We start from the raw sequence: 22652 nt of genomic DNA, 5'->3' as shown, positions 1-22652 counted from the left end.
CCGAGAGAGAGAGAGAGAGAGTGTGTGTGTGTGTGTGTGTTTGTGTCCGAGCTTATGAATTTCAGTATATTGGCCAACTGTAGAATTGTTGTTGAATGAGCTCTTTGAGAGCAGTATGTGTGTGTGTATGTGTGTGTGTGTGTGTGTGTGTGTGTGTGTGTGTGTGTGTGTGTGTGTGTGTGTGTGTGTGTGTGTGTGTGTGTGTGTGTGTGTGTGTGTGTGTGTGTGTGTGTGTGTGTGTGTGTGTGTGTGTGTGTGTGTGTGTGTGTGTGTGTGTGTGTGTGTGTGTGTGCGCGCGAGTGTGAGTAATTACTCTACTAATGACTGTAGCTTACATTCAGGCTGCGGACGCGTTCCTGTTCCCTCATTTTTTCTCCTTTGCTTATTTCAATACTTTAGACATGCATCCTTCCCTCCTTTCCTACATTAAGGGCAGGTCTTCACCATTCCACAAATCCTTGAGGTCAGAAGTAATGCTGGTTGCCAGTCTTCCCCTCTAATCAGGGAATGATTCAGACCTCACTGGCCAATCAATGACAATCAATCAATTAACTATTGGGGGGAACAGACAACTAGCAGTACTGCCGACATCAGGCTTCGATTTGAGAACACCTGACAGAGGAAAAAAGAGAGAGGAAGGATGTCAAAGTACTCCCTGTACTGCATCATTCTGTGCTATCCTCTCCCCTCTCTTCTATGAGGTAGGCAGTGGGCCCCTACAGCCAAACAGCAAACACCCTCTATCTGAAAACACACACACAAACATATACACAGAACAGACCTCTTTTCTCTCTGACATACCGACCCAATCTTGCATTCCAATGTGCCCCCCCCCTTCTCCAGCCCCAACACAAACTGTTTTTTTTAAAGGCAGTAAACAAGGCTGAATTAACTGTTTTGCTGCCAGACAAGGCTCCGCTGATAGCCAGGGGTAGCAGTGGTAAGGATTCACTCCATGATGCTGAAAAGGAAGCTCTGCTGTTGGGACAGCTTTATGTAGGCCCTAACAGTTTGTGGGCACCGTTTGTCAATGTTATAGTGCAATTCATGTATTATTTAGCATTGTGTTGTGAAGTGGCTTTGCTGGCATGCATAAAAAAAAATATATATGTTTGCCCCACCAAGATTGACATGCTAAAATCACCACTGTTAACAATGTATACTCGCTGAAATGTCTTTATTTAGGAAAATAAAGAAATCATCAACAGATGTATCTTTAAGACCAATCTTATATTAAATTACCTTTATATATATATTCCATACAAAATAGATACCTTCGTATGGTGACAACAGGGGAAAGGAAGAGATGAGAGTGAGAGATGCAGGGAGAGACACATAACAACAAAAGGATCGATGGAACTGATGTCCTGTTCCTCTGGGGGAAGACTATACATTGCGCACGCACAGGCCACCTTAAAGATAGGACCCTTCAGTGTTACAAACACCGGTTCCCTATGAGGGAAGACTTTTATTAACGCACACACAGGCTGCCTATGGGGGGGAATACTTTCAGGGGCACAGACAGAAGATGGGTTACCATGGCGACCGGTGCTCCATCTCCAGGGAACCCAGTGATGGACAAGGTGAGGCAAAGAGAGAGGCGTAATTAAAGAGAAAGGGGGCGGGGGTCAAAACTCATAGGTCATAACATCCTCTTCAGACACAACAGGAAGTAAAAACAGGGTGTGTGTAGTGGGGGGAGTTTGGGGTGTGTGTGTACTCAGACGATCTTGTTCTCCAGTGCAGTAATCCTCTTCAACACGCCCTCCAGTGAAATCAGAGTCAAGGAAACCACAGCAAGACAGATGTAACACACAGTGGTCACACAACACCTTTACCATACTCTCACACTCTTGTAAAGGATATGTTTTTTCGTTAGTGCCTGTAAGGCTTCTTCTACTTTTTTCTGGAACTTAACGACAGAGTCACATTCACATGGGTCCTCCTCTGTAAAGACAGACAGCATAAAGTCACATTCACATGCATCCTCCTCTATAAAGACAGACAGCATAGTCACACAAGGTAGTGGAGATTTACTTTATGAGCAGGAAAGACATTCTGTGGGTGTGTGTGAGTGAGTGAGTGAGTAAATGATTAAATATATGTGTAGTGCAGAGTTTTGAGTGTGATGTGTTTGTGTTTAACACCCCTCATCCTCCCTTGTCCCCCCAGCCTGCAGTAAGGCCGCCACAGACGTGGTGTTCCTGATCGTGCATCCAGAGAACCTTGCAGCTGGTCAAGAAGTGGATCAATCAGATCATAGAAAAACTGGATGTCTCAGAGACCAAGGCTCACGTTAGACTGGTCCAGTACTCCAGCTCTCTCAAACAGCTGTGTGTGTGTGTGTGAATGTGTGTGGGTGTGTGTGTGTGTGTGTGTTTCGGACCTTGACAGATGTTGATCTGGAGCTTCTTAGCGATGGCCGTCATGGCTTTGAAGTCTGCGGTGTAGAAGTAGTGTTCTCCTGTTGGCTCTGATGCTATCTCCCTCAACTCATCCTCTACAGCATTACCCACGCCCACAGCATACATCTTAAAACCTAGAGAGAGAGAGGGGGAGGGGGGGAGAGAGAGAGGGGGAGGGGGGGAGAGAGAGAGGGGGAGTGGGGGGGAGGAGAGAGAGGGGGGAGTGAGTGAGAGACAAGGCAAGAAGGGCCTTCTATGCCATCAAAAGGAACATAAAATTCGACATACCAATTATGATCTGGCAAAAAATACTTGAATCAGTTATAGAACCCATTTCCCTTTGTGGTTGTGAGGTCTGGGGTCCGCTCAACAACCAAGAATTCACAAAATGGTACAAACACCAAATTGAGACTCTGCATGCAGAATTCTGCAAAAATATCCTCAGTGTACAACTTAGAACACCAAATAATGCATGCAGAGCAGAATTAAGCCGATACCCGCTAATTATTAAAATCCAGAAAAGAGCCGTTAAAATTCTACAACCAACTAAAAGGAAGTGATTCCCAAACCTTCCATAACAAAGCCATCACCTACAGAGAAATGAATCTGGAAAAGAGTCCCCTAAGCAAGTGATAAACTCCCATATCAATTGGGTGAAATACCACACAGTGTGCAATCACAGCAGCAAGATTTGTGACCTGTTGCAACAAAAAAAGGGCAACCAGTGAAGAACAAACACCATTGTAAATACAACCCTTATTTATGTTTATTTATTTTCCCTTTTGTACTTTAGCTATTTGCATATCATTACAACACTGTATATAGACATAATATGACATTTGAAATGTCTTTATTCTTTTGGAACTTTTGTGAGTGTAATGTTTACTGTTAATTTTGTATTGTTTATTTCACTTGTGTTTATTATCTATTTCACTTGCTTTGGCAATGTAAACATATGTTTCCTATGCCAATTAAGCTCCTTAAATTGAATTGAGTGAGGGGGAGAGAGAGAAGGGGGAGAGAGAGTGAGTGGGGGAGGGGGAGAGAGGGGGGAGAGAGAGGGGGAGAGAGTGAGGGGGAGAGAGAGAGGGAGAGCGGGGGGTGTTAGGGAAAGACCATGATTAGAGACAGATACAAACACTTTAATACCTCATGCAGAGTGGATCCACAGTAAAACGTTATAAAATAAACATGACTGACCCTTGGAGATCACTACACATGCATTCACACATCCTTTCACACACACTTAAACACTCTCCCTCCTTCCCTCCTTCCCTCCTTCCCTCCCTCACCTTGCTCCTTGGCCTTCTTGGCGGCGTCTCCGATGTAGTCCTGGCTGCGTCCATCGGTGAACACGATGCCGACCTTGGCGACCCCGGGCCGTGCCCCACCGGCTGGTGCAAAGCTGCTGTCTGTCAGGAAGCGCAGGGCCTGGCCTGTCATGGTCCCCCTCTCCATGTAGGCCATCTTCTTCACCGCGTCCTTCAGGTCCTTCTTGTTGTTGTAACGACCCAGAGGGAACTCCTGAGACGGGAGGAGGAGGAAGAGGAGGAGGGTGGGGAGGTTGTGAGTTATCACAGTTAGTCAAAGGTTTCGCACAATAATAAATAAATAAATAAATAGTGAACCTCACCATGTAATCTCATGTTATTAAAAAACACACACACACACCTGTTTGACAGAGCTGGAGTACTGGACCAGTCCAACATGAGCCTTGGTCTCGGAGACGTCCAGTTTGTCTACGATCTGGTTGATCCACTTCTTGACCAGCTCAAAGTTCTCTGGACGCACGCTCTTAGAACCATCGATCAGGAACACCACATCTGTGGCGGCATTACTGCAGGCTGGGAGGGGCAGATGGGGGTGTTTACACATCACACTCAAATTCTACAATACTCATACATTCTATTATTCTCTCTCACACTCACTCTCACATACACACACACACACACACACACACACATACTTACTCTCTCACACACACACACTCACCACTGCAGCTTTTGCCATCCTCCAGTAGACTGAAGCCCTCCTTGCAGGCACACTTGAATGACCCTGGTGCGCTGATGCATACCTGCTGACAGTCATGATCTCCACTGGCACACAGGTCTGCCACTGTGTTTAGGCATGCACAGACACACATACACAGGAGGGAACAAACACACACACAGGTACGCACGCACGCACGCACATACACACACACACACACAGGTACACACACACACAGACACACGCACAAGCACACAGGCAGACACACACACATAGGGGTGGGGTGGTGGGGGTTAGGGGACAGAATAACACTATGTCAGTTTGAAAACTGGAGGAAATCTACAGTTGATTTTAAGGATCCACTGAGATCTAATGATTTAAAAGAAATCTGGTAGGATCTACTGGAATCTGTTGTTTGTTGTAGAAGACAGTGGATCTTTAAAGAGACAGGGGTGGGAGAGATTGGAGAGATTTGTACCTGCTTTAGACCTGTAGACCAAATAGTTTTATTGTCCCAATTTAAAATAAATGTGGAAATTGGAATTAGAAAAGGTAATTGGTTGTTTCCAAATGATGTCACTGTCAGGTATAGGCTCGTCCAATAGGAAGCCATCCCTGTTTACATGCAGCTCCACCCCTGGGAGGGTTATCCAACATGAAGGGCCATTAAAACAGCTAGCAACTGGGCCCAGCCAAGGCTAGAGCTGATTGGAGGTTTGATTTGATTAACACTAGTGGAACACTAATCAGAAGCTTCAGTCTCACCCCTCAGAGGGGGAGGAGTTACTGAAGATTGACACCTTACCCTAGCCACACCCACCAACTCCTTTGGTGAGGATGAAGACAAGGATGATGATTGCGAAGACTCCTCTCCAATTCCCCTCCCTCCCTCCGTCACACACATCCTCCCTTTCCTTATTTTTCCCCACCTTCCCTCCCTTGTCAATAGGCCACACTAGAACAGCCCACTTATCAGCAACAGATCAGACCATATTGCAATGTTAGTCTTTTCTAGCATGGCCATCTTATTATTTCATTCCCTCTTCCTCCCCCTCTTCTATGTCCTTCCTGTCCTTCCCTCTTTCTCCCTCCCTATCTCACCACAGAAAGCCTCTTGGAACTTCTTGGTGAGTTTCTCGATGACTGAGTAGCTCTCTACGTAGTCCACGTGGTCGTCCAACTGCTCGCTGGCGATCTGCTTCAGCGTATTCAGGTCTACGCGCCCTACGCCGATGGCGTATAGCTCGATACCCGCGTCCCGGGCACGTGCCGCCACATCCTTGACGTTGTCCTGGGGACGACCGTCTGTCACGATGATGGCTACCTGGAGGAGATATGGAAACGATACGACATTAGTTGGATAGACTAGTTGGTTAATAGGAACCAGGTTAGGTCACACAACAGCAGCCGGTCGCTGAGACACAAAATGGTGATAAAGGGTGAGTAAAGGCCAAGGTGCTTGATTGAGCTTGCCTGTTGCAATGGACCAAATAGAAAAGTCCCAAAAGTGTAAACCCCACCCATCTGGCACTACAGGCTGCCTAAAGCAAATGTAAGTATTTGAAAGATTTCAGATAGGATTTGAACCCAGGTCTGGTGTGCATCTGACCTACCTTGCTGATGTCTGGGGACTTGACGCGGGCGCCCTCTGCCTCGCTAAAAGCTACGTTGAGGGCGAACTGGATGGCAAGGCCGGTCATGGTGCCAGTGGACAGGGGCTCGATCTTAGTCACAGCCTTTACCAGACCTGCCTTGGTCTTATGGGTCTTCAGAGACAGCTGGAGAGAGACAAGAGTTAGGTGTGTGTGTGAGTGCATCCTAGATAGAATACATTATCTTGGAACTTTTGGGGACAACATGGCTGTGATGTAGTACGTAGAAGGGGGCATCATACAGAACGTGTGGACATCAGTGAATGTAAGGACAGTTATGGAGACCATTAAAATTGTACATCTCACCACTCAAACATACACACACACCTCGTTCTTGACGCGGCTGGCATAGTTGACCACTCCGACCCGTGTGGCATCAGGTCCAACGTCCAGTCCCTCGATGACCTTGGCCAGGAACACCTTGACCTGCTCGAACTCTGATGGACGCACGCTCCTACTGCTGTCCACGATGAACACCAGGTCTGTAGGGCGAGTGTTACACAGACCTGCCGCTGGGGAAGGGGGGTTGGAGGAGAGAGAGAAAAAGAGAGAGATAGCGAGAGATTGATTATTATTACTGACAATGATTACTATTATTCAAATTCATATTGAGAAAATCTTCAATGGCTGGTCAATTCTGCTGTCCATATTCTCTTTGCATTCAATTGCGAGAGGAGGGATCTGTAGAGGTGGAGGAGAGGAAGAGAGGGAGAAGTGAGAAAGAGTGGAGAGGGGGAGTGAAAGAGTGGAGAGGGGGAGTGAAAGAGTGGGGAGGGGGAGTGAAAGAGTGGGGAGGGAAGTGAGAAAGAGTAGAGAGGGGGAGTGAAAGAGTGGAGAGGGGAGTGAAAGAGTGGAGGGGGAGTGAGAAAGAGTGGAGAGGGGGAGTGAGAAAGAGTGGAGAGGGGGAGTGAGAAAGAGTGGAGAGGGGGAGTGAGAAAGAGTGGAGAGGGGGAGTGAGAAAGAGTGGAGAGGGGGAGTGAGAACCAGGTATGAGGATGCAAGGAGGGAGGAGAACAGTAAGAGGGAGGAGCAAATCAAGGGAGGGGAAAAGAGAGAGAGAAAGAGGGTATTAGGGAGGGAGGGAGGGAGGGAGGGTATGAAAGGGAGACAAGACAGAGGGAGCAAAAATAGAGAATTAGAGGTCAATGAGTCTGGATGTATTAATCACCCAGAACCAGACTGAGAGGAAGCCTCAGATGATTTAGAGTTCTAGATATGATGAGAGAGAGAGGTTTTCCAAAAACAGCTCAGACTACTGTCACCTCGTCAATAAACTCAACAAAGTAAAATACACAAAGCTCAATAAACACAATACAGCAAGCTAGAGAGAGAAAGAAAGAGTCACTGAGAGAGTCGTAGAGAACGAGAGAGAGAGAGAGAGAAAGAAAGGCAGTAGAGAACGAGGGAGAGAGAGAGAGGCAGTAGAGAACGAGGGAGAGAGAGAGGCAGTAGAGAACGAGGGAGAGAGAGAGAGGCAGTAGAGAGAGAGGGAGAGAGAGAGAGGCAGTAGAGAACGAGGAAGAGAGAGAGAGGCAGTAGAGAACGAGGGAGAGAGAGAGGCAGTAGAGAACGAGGGAGAGAGAGAGAGCAGTAGAGAACGAGGGAGAGAGAGAGAGGCAGTAGAGAGAGAGGGAGAGAGAGAGAGGCAGTAGAGAACGAGGGAGAGAGAGGGGCAGTAGAGAACGAGGGAGAGAGAGAGAGGCAGTAGAGAACGAGGGAGAGAGAGAAAGGCAGTAGAGAACGAGGGAGAGAGAGAGAGGCAGTAGAGAGAGAGGGAGAGAGGGAGAGAGAGAGGCAGTAGAGAGAGAGGGAGAGCGAGAGAGGCAGTAGAGAGAGAGGGAGAGAGAGGCAGTAGAGAGAGAGGGAGAGAGAGAGGCAGTAGAGAATGAGGGAGAGAGAGAGAGGCAGTAGAGAACGAGGGAGAGAGAGAGAGAGTAGAGAACGAGGGAGAGAGAGAGGCAGTAGAGAATGAGGGAGAGAGAAAGAGACAGTAGAGAGAGAGGGAGAGAGAGAGAGGCAGTAGAGAGAGAGGGAGAGAGAGAGAGGCAGTAGAGAGAGAGGGAGAGAGAGAGGCAGTAGAGAACGAGGGAGAGAGAGAGGCAGTAGAGAACGAGGGCGAGAGAGAGAGAGAGTAGAGAACGAGGGAGAGAGAGAGAGGCAGTAGAGAACGAGGGAGAGAGAGAGAGGCAGTAGAGAGAGATGGAGAGAGAGAGAGGCAGTAAAGAGAGAGGGAGAGAGAGAGAGGCAGTAGAGAGAGAGGGAGAGAGAGAGGCAGTAGAGAACGAGGGAGAGAGAGAGGCAGTAGAGAACGAGGGAGAGAGAGAGAGGCAGTAGAGAGAGGGAGAGAGAGAGAGGCAGTAGAGAACGAGGGAGAGAGAGAGAGGCAGTAGAGAACGAGGGAGAGAGAGGCAGTAGAGAACGAGGGAGAGAGAGAGAGGCAGTAGAGAACGAGGGAGAGAGAGAGAGGCAGTAGAGAACGAGGGAGAGAGAGAGAGCCAGTAGAGAACGAGGGAGAGAGAGAAAGGCAGAAGAGTGTAGCTGTATGTGATCTTTCATACTCTATGTTTATGCAACATCACTGATCTCCTTTCTCCCCCTTCACCTCTATCGTTCCCTCACTGCAGCAGTTCATACTGTACCTCCTCTAACATCCCACAAACACACACACACACACACAACCACAACCACACACACACACACACTTGAACACCTAAATTAACACTTAATTACAATACTTACACCAACACCAACCTTTCAAGCACACTGACACTTCCAAACTAGCAACCAACTCTTAATAAGCTATACTAACCCAAAAACAAATACTTTGAAACTATAACATCCATTCAATGTTCACTGACTGACTCAATTGGAGTCAGTATCCAGCCACATCATTATACAGCTAGTACTCTATTCACCTCTATGCGTCTCTATGCGTCTCTCTGCCCTAAAGAGCTTAGACCCAGCACCACCCTGGACCACCAAGAACCATTGATACAGATCTCTCTGTGTGATTCTTGTTACACCCAGCAGCTGTATAATGTCTCTCTAGAACCTACTCGGGCTGTTCCACTCTACACAGCAGACACTGTCAGGGAAAAGGAAAGACCGAAAGATGGAGAGATGCAGAGGTTAGGAAAGGGTAGCAGGTTGTTTAGGGGCTCTGAGGCTAAGTGACTGCACCATTTGGGGTCTGGGGCAAGCTGGGGTTAGGAATAATGGGTTAGGGGTTAGAGTTGGGATAAGAGTCCAAGTCAGTGGATCATGATTCTTGACCCATTGTGGAGGTAATATGGGTTATAACTAAAGGTAAGAGGTTAAGGGTTACGATTAGTGTTTAGGTTTTAGATTATGGGTCAGGGTTAGAGGTCAGGAGGATCTTACCCATGGCGGCGGCGGTGCGGAGTTCCATGGACCCGGGTGCGGTGGCGTGAGCTCCCATGAGGCCGAGCAGCAGCAGGAACAACGGCGGAGAGGGTATCATGATGACTGAAGGATCCAACTGGAACAGGATCCAAAAAGAACCGAAAAGGGACCAAAAACGACCTAAGCACCACAGAAGAGGGAGAACAGTCCTAGAGCGGTGGCCCAGGAGAGAGTGACTAGGCGAGGGGAGAGAGGAGGAGATAGTGACTGGGCAAGGGGAGAGAGGAGGAGATAGTGACTGGACGAGGGGAGGAGATAGTGACTGAGCGAGGGAGGAGAGGAGGAGAGAGTGACTGGGCGAGGGAGGAGGAGATAGTGACTGGGCGAGGGAGGAGAGGAGGAGAGCGAGGCGGGACAGACACACAGTCTCCCAGTCACAGCTACTGGTTATCAATGCAATGGCTTCAAACTCAACCCACAGACAACCCCCCTCTGTACCACTGCCGCCACTGGGTGTGTGTGTGTGTGTGTGTGTGTGTGTGTGTGTGTGTGTGTGTGTGTGTAGGGGGGAAATACCTGCATTGGGAGGACCTACACTGTAAAACGGTGGGCAGGGAAAAACAAATACACCTTGATATGGGTAGAATAGAAGTTATGTGTGTTTGAGGTAAGGATGTATGTGTACCTGACTGTGTGTGTGTGTGTGTGTGTGTGTGTGTGTGTGTGTGTGTGTGTGTGTGTGTGTGTGTGTGTGTGTGTAAGGCAGCTTTAGTGTATCCTCTTATACTGTGCGGTGTGAATGTGCAAGTGTGTGTGCATACAGTGTGTGTGTCTGTGTGTGTGTGTGTGTGTGTGTGTGTGTGTGTGTGTGTGTGTGTGTGTGTGTGTGTGTGTGTGTGTGTGTGTGTGTGTGTGTGTGTGTGTGTGTGTGTGTGTGTGTGTGTGTTGCTGCTTGGCTGGTGCAACAGTTCAAGGTTGAATTTGGCCAAAGCTCAAATAAACAGCAACATGAATTCCTCTTTTCTCTCCATGTTCCCTCGTATAGCAAACACACCTTTACAGCAGGATGTTGAAGAGCTGCCTTACACAGCATACAGTGTTCCTGCTAGGCTGTGCATGGTGAATGTGTGTGTGTGTGTGTGTGTGTGTGTGTGTGTGTGTGTGTGTGTGTGTGTGTGTGTGTGTGTGTGTGTGTGTGTGTGTGTGTACATGCGTGTGTAAGTGTGTGCACACGCATATACCAGCATATGCTTTTGAGCAATGTCCAATGTAAACTGATTGAGAGAAGTTTCATGTGAAGGGTGTGTGTGTGTGTGTGTATCAGAAAGTGAAGATACTGAAAATGTGAACAACTACCCGAGAAAGCGTGTGTGTGTGTGTGTGTGTGTCCGAGCTTATGAATTTGAGCATATTGGCCTACCGTAGAACTGTTGTTGAATGAGCTCTTTGAGAGCAGTATGTGTGTGTGTGTGTGTGTGTGCGTGCGCAAGTGTATGTAATCACTCTACTAATGAATGTAGCTTACATTCAGGCTGCGGACGCGTTCCAGTTCCCTAATATTTTCTCCTTTGCTTGTTTCAATACTTTAGACATGCATCCTTCCCTCCTTTCCTACATTAAGGGCAGGTCTTCACCATTCCACAAATCCTTGAGGTCAGAAGTAATGCTGGTTGCCAGTCTTCCCCTCTAATCAGGGAATGATTCAGACCTCACTGGCCAATCAATGACAATCAATCAATGAACTATTGGGGGGAACAGACAACTAGCAGTACTGCCGACATCAGGCTTCGATTTGAGAACACCTGACAGAGGAAAAGAGAGAGAGGAAGGATGTCAAAGTACTCCCTGTACTGCATCATTCTGTGCTATCCTCTCCCCTCTCTTCTATCAGGTAGGCACTGGGCCCCTACAGCCAAACAGCAAACACCCTCTATCTGAAAACACACACACAAACACATACACAGAACATACTTTTTTCTTTCTGACATACCCGACCCAACCTTGCATTCCAATGTGCCCCCCACCCCACCCCACCCCACCTCCCATGCCCCACACACACACTCTCACCACCTGAACAAGCCCTGATTGAGGGGGACAGGGGAATGTGAGTAGAGACTGTGCACTACCTACCCAGACAGATTTCCTACTGAACGCGCTGCTAAGTCAACAGACGGTGTGTGTGTATGTCTACACATGAGTGCGTGTGTGTCTGTGTGTCTCCAGGGTGAGAGATGAAAGATCAGGTGGGGTGTTATTCCTGGATGCCACCTCTAGGAATAGGTAGCCTGGCATCCTTCCCACATGGAGAGAACACACACACACACACACCCTCCATCTCTCTCTCTCGCTCTCTCTCTCTCTCACACACACACACACACCCTCCATCTCTCTCTCTCACACACACACACACACACCCTCCATCTCTCTCTCTCTCTCTCGCTCTCTCTCTCTCTCTCTCTCTCTCTCCATCTCTCTCTCACACACACACACACCCTCCATCTCTCGCTCTCTCTCTCTCTCTCTCTCACATACACACTCCATCTCTCATCTCTCTCTCTCTCTCTCACACACACACCCTCCATCCCTCCCTCTCTCACACACACCCTCCTTCCCTCCCTCTCTCTCACACACCCTCCATCCATCTCTCTCTCTCTCACACACACCCTCCATCCCTCCCCCTCTCTCACACACACCCTCCATCCATCTCTCTCTCTCTCACACACACCCTCCATCCCTCCCCCTCTCTCACACACACCCTCCATCCCTCCCCCTCTCTCACACACACCCTCCTTCGCTCCCTCTCTCTCACACACACCCTCCTTCCCTCCCTCTCTCTCACACACCCTCCATCCATCTCTCTCTCTCACACACACCCTCCATCCCTCCCCCTCTCTCACACACACCCTCCATCCATCTCTCTCTCTCTCTCACACACACCCTCCATCCCTCCCCCTCTCTCACACACACCCTCCATCCATCTCTCTCTCTCACACACACCCTCCATCCCTCCCCCTCTCTCACACACACCCTCCATCCCTCCCCCTCTCTCACACACACCCTCCATCCCTCCCTCTCTCACACACACCCTCCTTCCCTCCCTCTCTCTCACACACCCTCCATCCCTCCCTCTCTCTCACACACACACACACACACACACACACACACACACACACATGTAACAGCAGGTAGAGGATAAACAGCAACACGTGAGGCAGCTGTACTAACCATAGAAGTCTACAGTACCTGCCTGCTAAGCACACTGCTGATTCTACAGATAGGCCTAAATCATCTTGATCCAAGTTAGATTATCTCCTGGGTAATCAACTCAAAACAAGTACATCTAACTTTATTGTCTTAATACAAGATGAACAAATCTTGATAAAATATATTTTATTTTTGCAGTCTAAACTCAACCAAAATAAACTCAAGAAACTCGATGCAACCCAACTCAACAGATCAAAACTCGACAGACCAAGCGAATATAACCCTATCGGAGGTCACTGTACAATGAATGGCCACTCTTGGAACAGGACATCCTTGTCAAAGGTAACCAGTTATGACTAGTAAGGACCACCTAAAGAAATACTGCTGTAAAACACTTCAGATAATGTGTAGAAGAATCTGTTAGACATGAACACACGTACCTGTTCACGCACACACACAACCTGACTGTATTTGAGAAATGAAAAGCTTCTTAATGTGCAGGTTTTCAGAGTCTCAAAGTGTATGTGCGGGGAGGGGTGGCAGACAGTGTGTGTGTGTGTGTGGGTTTGGAAAGACTGCATGGATTTCTTGTTTGACCACAACCATAAATATTGAAACAAGTTCCCTTTTTACCATCTCAGAATACTAAATAAATATTGACGCGACGGGAACGGACTGAGGCATCCCATCCCCATCACACCAATTCCCGCTGCCACTGGCGGACTTTTTTATGTTTCATCCGTTTCAATATAAAACAGGCCCCCAGCCACTAGGGGCCCCGTGGACAATATATTTAGTTTTTCTCCCACCGTGTGGTGCATTAAATTGTGTAATGGGGGGTTGTAAAGCTGTGTGGTTAATCCATGTTGCACAATTACTTTTTGATGCGGTGTCACTAGCCTATAATATGTGATTGTTTGAATAAAGAGCTGTTGGTTTGCAAAACGCTTAAACCGCCAGGATTGGTCAGGCAACTGTTGGGAGGAGGGGCGGGGGGAGAAAACTCATTCCAAATGACAAATAAAATCAGAAGGAAAAGTCAAAATGTGCAGTCAGCCAAAAGTGAGTTTAGTATGCCAGGAAAACGGTATTGTATTGCCTGATTGTTGAGATGAGAATAGGCCTGTTGTATTAATTTTCAACACATGGACAGTGCCACAATGCACTCCATCGGCTATTGGTTATGTGAGCAAGGCCACTTATTGGCCAGTTGTAACTTGCCTCGTGTTTTATTCAACACTTCAGGCCCATATATTTGTAAATTGCACAGCAGGTAAGTTTGTCAACAAAGAATGTTGTTGATATAGACTTTACTGTTGCCTACACAGACATTAAGAAAAACTATAGCCTGACTTGCCTGATTAATAAGATTGTCCAGGGGCAGATATATCCTATTTCAGCACCAAAACAAGCTCATTGCTTTCTATATATAGGCTATAGGCTTAATGGCCAGGTAAAGCATCTTACATTTTGTAATTGACCATTAAAAACATTTAGTAGAAGGTGAATAATCTGTTAATAATTAATTGCATGGACAGGAGGGCCTTCAATGGCAATTTGAAACGGGACTCCAAATTGCTAAGCACTCTGTTCACACCAGGGACGTCCTGGAAAAATGTATCACAAACCTAAACCTACATGAAGGGCCCCTCCTAATCACACACAAAGATACACACACACTATGAGTAGCAGTAATGTTATGACTACGCGGAGCGTGAATAGAACTTCTGTGGGGCTCCGCGGGCCTCTCTACTGCTGGAATGAGGGTGTGTGTGTGTGTGTGTGTGTGTGTGTGTGTGTGTGTGCTAGAGGTCTGTGAACAGTATACATTGATCTTGCCTGATGTAGTTTAGTACCGGTATATAGTGTGTGTGTCCTAAGACTCTCCAGCCAACAGTAACAGCTCACTGGCCAGTCATTTTTTTTTTTTTACATAACCAACGCCTCTGTTCACACATACCTCCTTTCCTCACTTATCCCCCCCTAGCCTTCTCCTCTCTACCTTTCCCCTCATCCCCAGGCTCCACAGGGGGGAGAGAAAGAGAGAGAAAGATGGGGATGTCACTGTGGGATGGGAGTGTCATCCATACTGTCCATCACAAATACACATTCAGAGACACAAAAGCAAGGAGATCCCAGTTAGTCGCTACCAACAAGATCCTTCATATAGCTCTGAGGGGATAAGTGTCACGTCTCCTCCCGTTGCTCCACTCCGGCGCTCTGATTCGCCAGTCTACTGAGCCACCGGTCTGAGCGCACCACCGGAATGGAAACCCAAAGCACCCTAATCACCTCATCTCATCACCAGCCCTGTTTAGCCCTGGACTGGAGGATGTTGTGTGTGATTTGTAAGATCCGTGTCGTTTACTCGTTGTTACTTCTCTTGCTCATTGTTAAGTAAACCTTGACCTTGTTAATTCCTGCCTCTGTGTCCTGCCTCTTCGTATACTCGGTACGCGTCAAAATAAGCAGCACTTTATACTGTATGGTAGCAGCTCCACCATGCGCTCTGCCTATAGGGAAGAGGCTAGGGGTTGCTTCTGGTCTGGGCTCTTTTTTTAGCTCCCCCCCCCCATAATATTTATCTCAAAACTGTGATTCCTAAAAGATGTGTCCGGAGATTTGGTCAACTCCGTCAGATTGACTTGGAATGAGCAGGGTAAGCTATACCATAAGGACCCCTTATTCATGTCCTCATTACATGTAGAAAAGTGTTGGGCCCCCCCACACACACACACACGGGGAAACTGCACTCTCTGGTGGAACGGTTTGAGTACTGGAAATCACAGTGTACAAACAAATCCACTATATGGAGATGACAGAAAAACAGTAACACACACACTAAAGCAACCAGACGGATCAATGGTAAGTAACATGCCTTTATTATAGCCCAACAACCTGAACAGAACCTTCTAAGGCTCAACAATGAGCCTCAAAATAAATCAGACAGTCACACACACACACGTAGGCACATATACACTACCGGTCAAAAGTTTTAGAACACCTACTCATTCAAGAGTTTTTCTTTATTTTTACCATTATTCTACATTGTAGAATAATAGTGAAGACATCAAAACTATGAAATAACACATATGGAATCATGTAGTAACCAAAAAAGTGTTAAACAAATCAAAATATATTTTATATTTGAGATTCGTCAAATAGCCACCCTTTGCCTTGATGACAGCTTTGCACACTCTTGGCATTCTCTCAACCAGCTTCCTGGAATGCATTTCAATTAACAGGTGTGCCTTTTTAAAAGTTAATTTGTGGAATTAAGCAAAGCGAAACGACAGTCCATCATTACTTTAAGACATGAAGGTCAGTCAATACGGAACATTTCAAGAACTTTGAAAGTTTCTTCAAATGCAGTTGCAAAAACCATCAAGCGTTATGATGAAACTAGCTCTCATGAGGACCACCACAGGAATGGAAGACCCAGAGTTACCTCCGCTGCAGAGGATAAGTTCATTAGAATTACCAGCCTCAGAAATTGCAGCCCAAATAAATGCTTCACAGAGTTCAAGTAAAAGACATCTCAACATCAACTGTTCAGAGGAGACTGTGTGAATCAGGCCTTCATGGTCGAATTGCTGCAAAGAAACTACTACTAAAGGACACCAATAAGAAGAAGAGACTTGCTTGGGCCAAGAAACACGAGCAATGGACATTAGACCGGTGGAAAGTTGTCCTTTGGTCTGGAGTCCAAATTGGAGATTTTTGGTTCCAACCGCCGTGTCTTTGTGAGACGCGGTGTGGGTGAACGGATGATCTCTGCATGTGTATTTCCCACCATAAAGCATGGAGGAGGAGGTGTTATGGTGTGGGGGTGCTTTGCTGGTGACACTGTCTGTGATTTATTTAGAATTCAAGGCACACTTAACCAGCATGGCTACCACAGCATTCTGCATCGATACACCATCCCATCTGGTTTGGGCTTAGTGGGACTATCATTTGTTTTTCAACAGGACAATGGCCCAACACATCTCCAGGCTGTGTAAGGGCTATTTTACCAAGAAGGAGAGTGATGGAGTGCTGCATCAGATGACCTGGCCTCCACAATCCCCCGACCTCAACCAAATTGAGATGGTTTGGGATGAGTCGGACCGCAGAGTGAAGGAAAAGCAGCCAACAAGTGCTCAGTGTATGTGGGAACTCCTTCAAGACTGTTGGAAAAGCATTCCAGTTGAGAGAATGCCAAGAGTGTGCAAAGCTGTCATCAAGGCAAAGGGTGGCTATTTGAAGAATCTCAAATATAAAATATATTTTGATTTGTTTAACACTTTTTTTGGTTACTACATGATTCTATATGTGTTTTTTCATACTTTTGATGTCTTCACTATTAGTCTACAATGTAGAAAATAGTAAAAAATAAAGAAAAACCCTTGAATGAGTAGGTGTTCTAAAACTTTTGACAGGTAGTGTACATTCATACTCACATAAACATACAAGAACATACAGAGCACACACACACACACACACACAGATATGAAGACAGGAATAAGACACACCCTACTATATCCCCCAGGTCTGTCAGAAGAGTATGGGTGAGAAGTCACAGTGGAAGTGGCTGCTGTGTACGTGGGGAGGGCTCTCATTCTCAGCCTTCACACAGGTGGGGAGATCCAGGAGGGCCAAGGGTGGTGTGGGGGCTCTGGGCTGGGGGGCGCTGGCCCCTCTGGGGAGGGGGGGTTGCAGGCTAGAGGCTGGGGGCAGGACCTGGGCCTGGGTAGAGGTGTGTGTGAGAGTGTGTGAGGGTCTCTGGGAGTGTGTGTGTGAACGGGGGTAGTAAGTGGGTGGCAGGTAGGAGGAGGAGGTTGGGTGGTCTCGGCTCCCCAGTGTGGTGGTAGTAAACTGGGAACACTGGTTACGCTGCTGGAACACTGCTGGATGGCTGTAGATCTGATCCCACGGGTACGACTGGTAGGCTGTGATACCACCTAAACACACACACACACACTGACTCTAATGTCCAATCTCAAAATGTTGTGTGTGTGTGTGTGTCTAGGTGTTATCCCAACAGTGACTCACCGTGTAGCCCAGACTGCAGTAGGATCGGTCCCCCTCCAGTCTGTGCCTGGAAGTAGGTGTGGCCTCCAGCTGCATAGGTCACCACCCCGGGCCCGCCCCCCGGACCGAAGGTGAGGTAGGAGGGGGGAGGGGCACTCCCCTCAGGAGGGTTGGGGTTGAGGTAGGGGGAGGGGGTGAGGTAGGCCAGGCGGGAAGCCTGAGGTTGGTAGGAGACTGTAGCGCCGCCCTGGTGGCTGGAGGTCAGGTAGTGCTGAGGATCTATCTTCACTGAGCTGCTGCTGCTGGACAGGAGATCACTGCTGTAGTCAAACAGAGAACTGGGGACGACACACACACATAATGTAAAGAGATGAGCAGTCGCAGATAGTCACTCATAAATCAATCTGCTTTAATTACAAGTTGCAACAGGGAGACACCTCCAGCACAGAAAATGTCTAACGTGCCTTCTGTGAGAAGGCACTTATTTATATTAAATCAGAGGCTTGTAAGAGGTGAAAACAAAAGACAGTGACTTTGCCAGTTGCTACAGGATCAGTGTTCATAATGTCATTGTGTCTTCAGTAGCTCTGACGTCAATCACCATCAAACGATATGAGAACAACCCATAGCTTTCAGTAACAAGTCTAGTGAACATCAACCCGTACAACCAGAACACTGGAAATGTGTATTACAGACAGGGAAAACATAGTGTTAATCACTCTAAAATTAACTGTATTAATCTTCGATATTTCCCATTACACATAGGCATGGGTGTCTTATCAGTTCCATTCAGCCTACGTCATGCAATGTCATTCAATTACTCACCCAGTGTCAGTCTGCAGGGTGAGTCCCTGTGTGTCTCTGTTGGGGGGGTGAGGGTGGGGCTCCAACACATCCATGAAGAAAGGCGATGTTGGGGTGGGTTGTGGGGTTGGTGGAGGGGGGGTTGGGGTAGGGTTGGGGGGGTTCAGGAAGGTAGTCAGGAGGGGGAGGCTGGCACGTCGTAAAGGGGGTGGGCTATACATGATAGGAGGTAGGTGCTCCACTGACCCCCCCTGAGGTCCTGACGGTAGCCCTCCCTCCCCTCCTCCTCTTGACCTGCCTGGGAGTCACATAAAGATATACAGTCAAACATTAACAAACATTAACAATTGTTTGTGTAGTGTGACTGATGGATGGATAGATTGACTGCCTACCTGTAGGGCTGGATGAGAGGCTGGCTAGCAGGGTGCTGTAGGACGGGAGGGCCTGGTTGGTAGGAGGGAGAGGTAAGGAGAGACCAGCGGGAGGGATGAAGGGGGTGATGTGTCCTGCAGCCGCACTATAGAGACAGACTAGAGTTAGTATAATCAAATCTCAGCTTCAGTTTGGCCATTATCACACAGCTCAAGACGGAGACCTTGTCAGTTCAAGACCCTGTCAGCACTCCCAATGTATGCATCATGCAAGACCCTGTCAGCCCTCCCAATGTGGGCATGCTTCAAGGGAGGGTGCACATTGTCTGGAAGAGTTAATAGTGGCTGTTTTGGCAGATATAAAATGTGTTCTTTATTGTGGATGTCTGAAACCGGTGATGTCATATTGCTGTCTGAGCCTACCTAGGGTGTGGGTGTGGTGCATGGAGGGGGGTAGGGTTGGGGTCAGGGAGGCTGCTGCAGGTCTGTTTGTGTTCTGGCTTCACTGTAGAACGACTGGCCTTCCTCCACTTGGCCCTACGGTTCTGAAACCACACCTGACAACCAGAGAGGGGGAGGGATGAGAGGAGAGGGGGAGGGATGAGAGGAGAGGGGGAGGGATGAGAGGAGAGACGGAGGAAGGTAGAGAGGCAAAATATAAACCTCAAATCCTAATAGGTCTCCTCCTGGAGAGTACTAACCATGATCCTCTGGGGCGTGACGCCCACCGTGGCGGCAATCTCCTTCCTCTTCTCTCCGTCTGGGTAGTGGTCCTCCTGGAACATACCCTCTAGCTGCTCCAACTGGTCTACACACACACACACTGGTTACACATAGACAAAGGCAATAGGTCAGAGTGGACACACACAGTCTCCTCACCAGTGCTGTAGAGTGTTCGCGTCTTCTTCTTGGGCAGGGAGGGCAACAGGGAGGGGACTCCCATGGTTACCGCTGGCAACGGGGGGAGGGGAAGCACCTGGCCACGCCCCCGGGCGCTGTAGCCAATTGAACGGCGGGTAGAGTACACTCGAGTCACCTTTACCTGTGGAAGAGCAGTGTGTGTGTGTGTGTGTTCGTTCTATTTAGTATATATCCAGTCCTTTCACATCTCCAAGTATTACATTTACATTTTAGTCATTTAGCAGACGCTCTTATCCAGTGCGACTTACAGTTAGTGAGTGCATAAATTTTTTCATACTGGCCCCCTGTGGGAATCGAACCCACAACCCTGGTGTTGCAAGCACCATGCTCTACCAACTGAGCTACAGGAGGGACTAACTAGGGGTTAGCGGTTGTGTGAACTTTATAGAGCACTGTGCAGGACCCCATTGTAATGACATCACTCCTGAAAGTATGATGTCATCTCCTCTTGTCTGTCTTACCTGTAGGCTTTGGGTGGGAGGGAGAGGGGGGCTGACACTGTGGGGGCGCTTCAACCCACTGGGCAGAAGGGGTTGGGGGTGAGGTTTAGGCTGGGTGTGGAATAGGAGAGGTTCGGGGGGACAGTAGAACCCCATCCCAGAGCTCAGGTACCCAGAGTCATCATGAGTGGTGGTCGTCATGCTGATAGGGTCAGTTGTCACGCCGACGAGGTCGAGAGACAGAGCCGCCTCCATCACTCCTTTCTGCTTCTTTTCCTCCTCTACCTTCTCCTCCCTATCTCTCTCTCGCCTGTCATTCATCTCCTCTTCCTCTTCCCTCCCTCTCCTATCCTCAATCACCACCACCTCCTTTACTTCTTTCTCTGCCCTCCCTTTCCTCTTTCTCAACTGTCTCTTCTCCATCTCTCCTCCCTCCTCTTCAAAATCAACTACCACCTCACTCTCCTCTTCTCTTTCTGTTACTCCTTCCTCACCCATCTCTCCATTCTTCTCCTCCTTCTCTGTCTCTTCTCCCATCTCTTCTTCCTCCTCCTCCACTCTCTCTCTTCTTCCTCTTTGTCCTTTGTCCCATTCTTCTCTCTCTCCCCCCTCCTCTCCTCCGGTCTCATCATCTCCACGGTAACTCTCCTCCTCTTCATCCTCCTGTTCCTCACACAGGAGGCTTGGGCAGTCTGCATACAGCCACACAGAGCAACTTAGCATGAAATAAGACTGTCATAACATTACATAACACTCACTGAAATAGCATGATGGAGTGGCACAAAGTGACAAAAAGTTCAAAATAGTGCCACTGAGTATCATTGGGTAATGATTAGTCAGGTAAAAGCAAATACTGGTTTGGGTAAAATGAGAAGAATCTAGATTATGAGGTGATGTCATGTGGGCCTAGCTTGCACATAACAGTGTTCTAATGACTGTAATTAAAATGGCAGGTATGCTGAGGCCATTCGCTGCCTCACCTGCTCATTAATTAGGGTTACATGGAGAAAATCGGCCGCTCTGAATTTAAAATGGATGGCCCTCCCTTCAGAAAAATATATTTTACCTGAACCCTCCTTGAATGCTTGAAAAAAAACAAGTGACCCTCCCCTATACCCCTGCACTGCTCTGAGTCAGAGGGGTTGGGTTAAATGCAGATGACACATTTTAGTTGAATGCATTCAGTTGTAAAACTGACTAGGTATCCCCCTTTCCCTTTACCAAAAATTATAATTAAAACACCAAGTGGATAGCAGAGAACATGTCTACCGTTTACCCTCACTTCTTGGACAGATCAGAGCCTTAGATATGCAGTTTTAAAAACTGTTCTTCGGCCTGTTAGCATTACACGGCAACGCAGGAATTTTGATAGTGCACAAGGCTGCAGGCCAGAAGGTTGTGGTTTCGCAGACCACCGTGGACAAGAATCAGGGTGGAAAGATCTCCTTTATGGTAAAAGCATTGCATGAATCTATCATCGTATTTGCATGTCAGAGAAAAAATGGCCTTTTATAAACATTTCATACAATTCTACGTCATTTTACATATTAGCAGAATATTTTCAATTCCACACAAATTACCGAATTTACTGGCTAAGAATGGACAGAGATAGGCATATGTGTTAATCTTATCATATTTCTCCAATGCCAAATCAGTTTGTCTTGTTTGCAACGAAACTGTCCCTGTTTGCAAATAATTAAATCTGAGACGTCATTAAGAATCTCAGCATGGTACTTTCAAAAATTAGGACTACCTTTCCATCCCAGACAGAGTAGGCCTTCCGACGCAGCAGATTTAACTGCTGACTACTCTTCTTCCATAGTTTAACCCAATGACAGAAGGTCACAAGTGTTTCCCTAAAAGCTGTCTGGGTTTAAACATATATTGTACATAAAGTGAATCGCTTAAACAATTGAGTGACAGAATTAGATTACTTCCCAAGCAAAGTTTTTTTTTTTTTTTAAGTATCCTCGGCTATAGAAGGTTGTAGCTCAGCCTCTGAATGTCAAATAAACTAAACAATGATATCCCCATATGCATAGGAGTCACTACTTTCCCGGGTATTTTACAGCTTGTTTCTAGCATAAAGCATCGCGGGCCAAAGCGCTATGCTTTTTACCATTTTATTTTATAAAAAGTAGACATATGGCATAGCCTACCCTCTCATAACCCCTCAATTCCAGTCTTGGTTTTAATTTACCAGCCCTTCACTGACACGGAGGTAGACTATTTAAAGTGTGCATGGATGGATATAGCAGCCTAAAGGCTCATTTCGTCTGTCAAACAGGTAGGCTTACCTCTCATTTCTTAAATAGGAAGAAATAGGCTCCAACACAAAGCCCTCTTGTTGTTAGTAAAGTCTAATTAAAATGCAGACATTTAAATGAATTATGCCTACTCGAATTTGGCTACTTTCAGGACAATGAGCTGTCCATTTCCGATTGATTGTGTCACGGCTGCTGCTTTCAGCACCACAATGTAAGTTACTTGAAT

General features: G+C 47.3%; 2 protein-coding genes across 3 annotated transcripts; both read right to left on the bottom strand.

Annotated features, from left to right (window-relative positions):
- Nucleotides 1-1160: 1160 nt before the first annotated feature.
- LOC121586610 (cartilage matrix protein-like) lies at nucleotides 1161-9729 on the bottom strand. Of its 2 annotated transcripts, XM_041903442.2 has the most exons (10): nucleotides 9428-9729; nucleotides 6374-6558; nucleotides 6008-6172; nucleotides 5496-5718; nucleotides 4398-4520; nucleotides 4077-4249; nucleotides 3698-3929; nucleotides 2387-2539; nucleotides 1868-1947; nucleotides 1161-1772 (listed from the first exon to the last, which is right to left on the bottom strand). In XM_041903442.2, exons 1-10 carry the CDS (start codon nucleotides 9525-9527, stop codon nucleotides 1629-1631), a joined length of 1578 nt encoding a protein of 525 aa, XP_041759376.1. In that variant the 5' UTR covers nucleotides 9528-9729; the 3' UTR covers nucleotides 1161-1628. The 2 variants fall into 2 exon arrangements, with proteins under 2 accessions (XP_041759376.1, XP_041759377.1); XM_041903443.2 differs by lacking the exon at nucleotides 4398-4520.
- A 7315-nt stretch (nucleotides 9730-17044) lies between these two features.
- On the bottom strand, nucleotides 17045-20657 carry LOC121585788 (homeobox protein unc-4 homolog). The gene is made up of 8 exons (XM_041902087.2): nucleotides 20181-20657; nucleotides 19678-19840; nucleotides 19500-19606; nucleotides 19222-19355; nucleotides 18820-18944; nucleotides 18449-18725; nucleotides 17645-17961; nucleotides 17045-17553 (listed from the first exon to the last, which is right to left on the bottom strand). The coding sequence occupies exons 1-8, from the start codon at nucleotides 20655-20657 to the stop codon at nucleotides 17147-17149; spliced, it is 2007 nt and encodes a 668-aa protein (XP_041758021.1). The 3' UTR covers nucleotides 17045-17146.
- Nucleotides 20658-22652: the final 1995 nt, after the last annotated feature.

Source organism: Coregonus clupeaformis, chromosome 17 (genome assembly GCF_020615455.1).
Source record: "Coregonus clupeaformis isolate EN_2021a chromosome 17, ASM2061545v1, whole genome shotgun sequence".
Classification (NCBI taxonomy): domain Eukaryota; kingdom Metazoa; phylum Chordata; class Actinopteri; order Salmoniformes; family Salmonidae; genus Coregonus; species Coregonus clupeaformis.
The sequence above is the reverse complement of the archived record's forward strand: the minus strand, read 5'-3'. Positions and strand labels throughout refer to the sequence as shown.

Bases quoted from the DNA above. Each gene is read 5' to 3' on its own strand.
- LOC121586610 (XM_041903442.2), bottom strand. From the start codon at position 9,527: ATGATACCCTCTCCGCCGTTGTTCCTGCTGCTGCTCGGCCTCATGGGA. The intron at 6,559-9,427 runs GTAAGATCCTCC...CCCCTTCCCCAG, and splicing joins CCGCACCGCCGCCGCCATGG to CGGCAGGTCTGTGTAACACT. The intron at 6,173-6,373 runs GTGTGTGTGTAT...GTCTCTCTCCAG, and splicing joins CCAGCCGCGTCAAGAACGAG to CTGTCTCTGAAGACCCATAA.
- LOC121585788 (XM_041902087.2), bottom strand. From the start codon at position 20,657: ATGGGTGAGGAAGGAGTAACAGAAAGAGAAGAGGAGAGTGAGGTGGTA. The intron at 19,607-19,677 runs GTGAGGAGACTG...GTGTGTGTGTAG, and splicing joins GCGAACACTCTACAGCACTG to ACCAGTTGGAGCAGCTAGAG. The intron at 19,356-19,499 runs GTTAGTACTCTC...TCTGGTTGTCAG, and splicing joins TCACGCCCCAGAGGATCATG to GTGTGGTTTCAGAACCGTAG.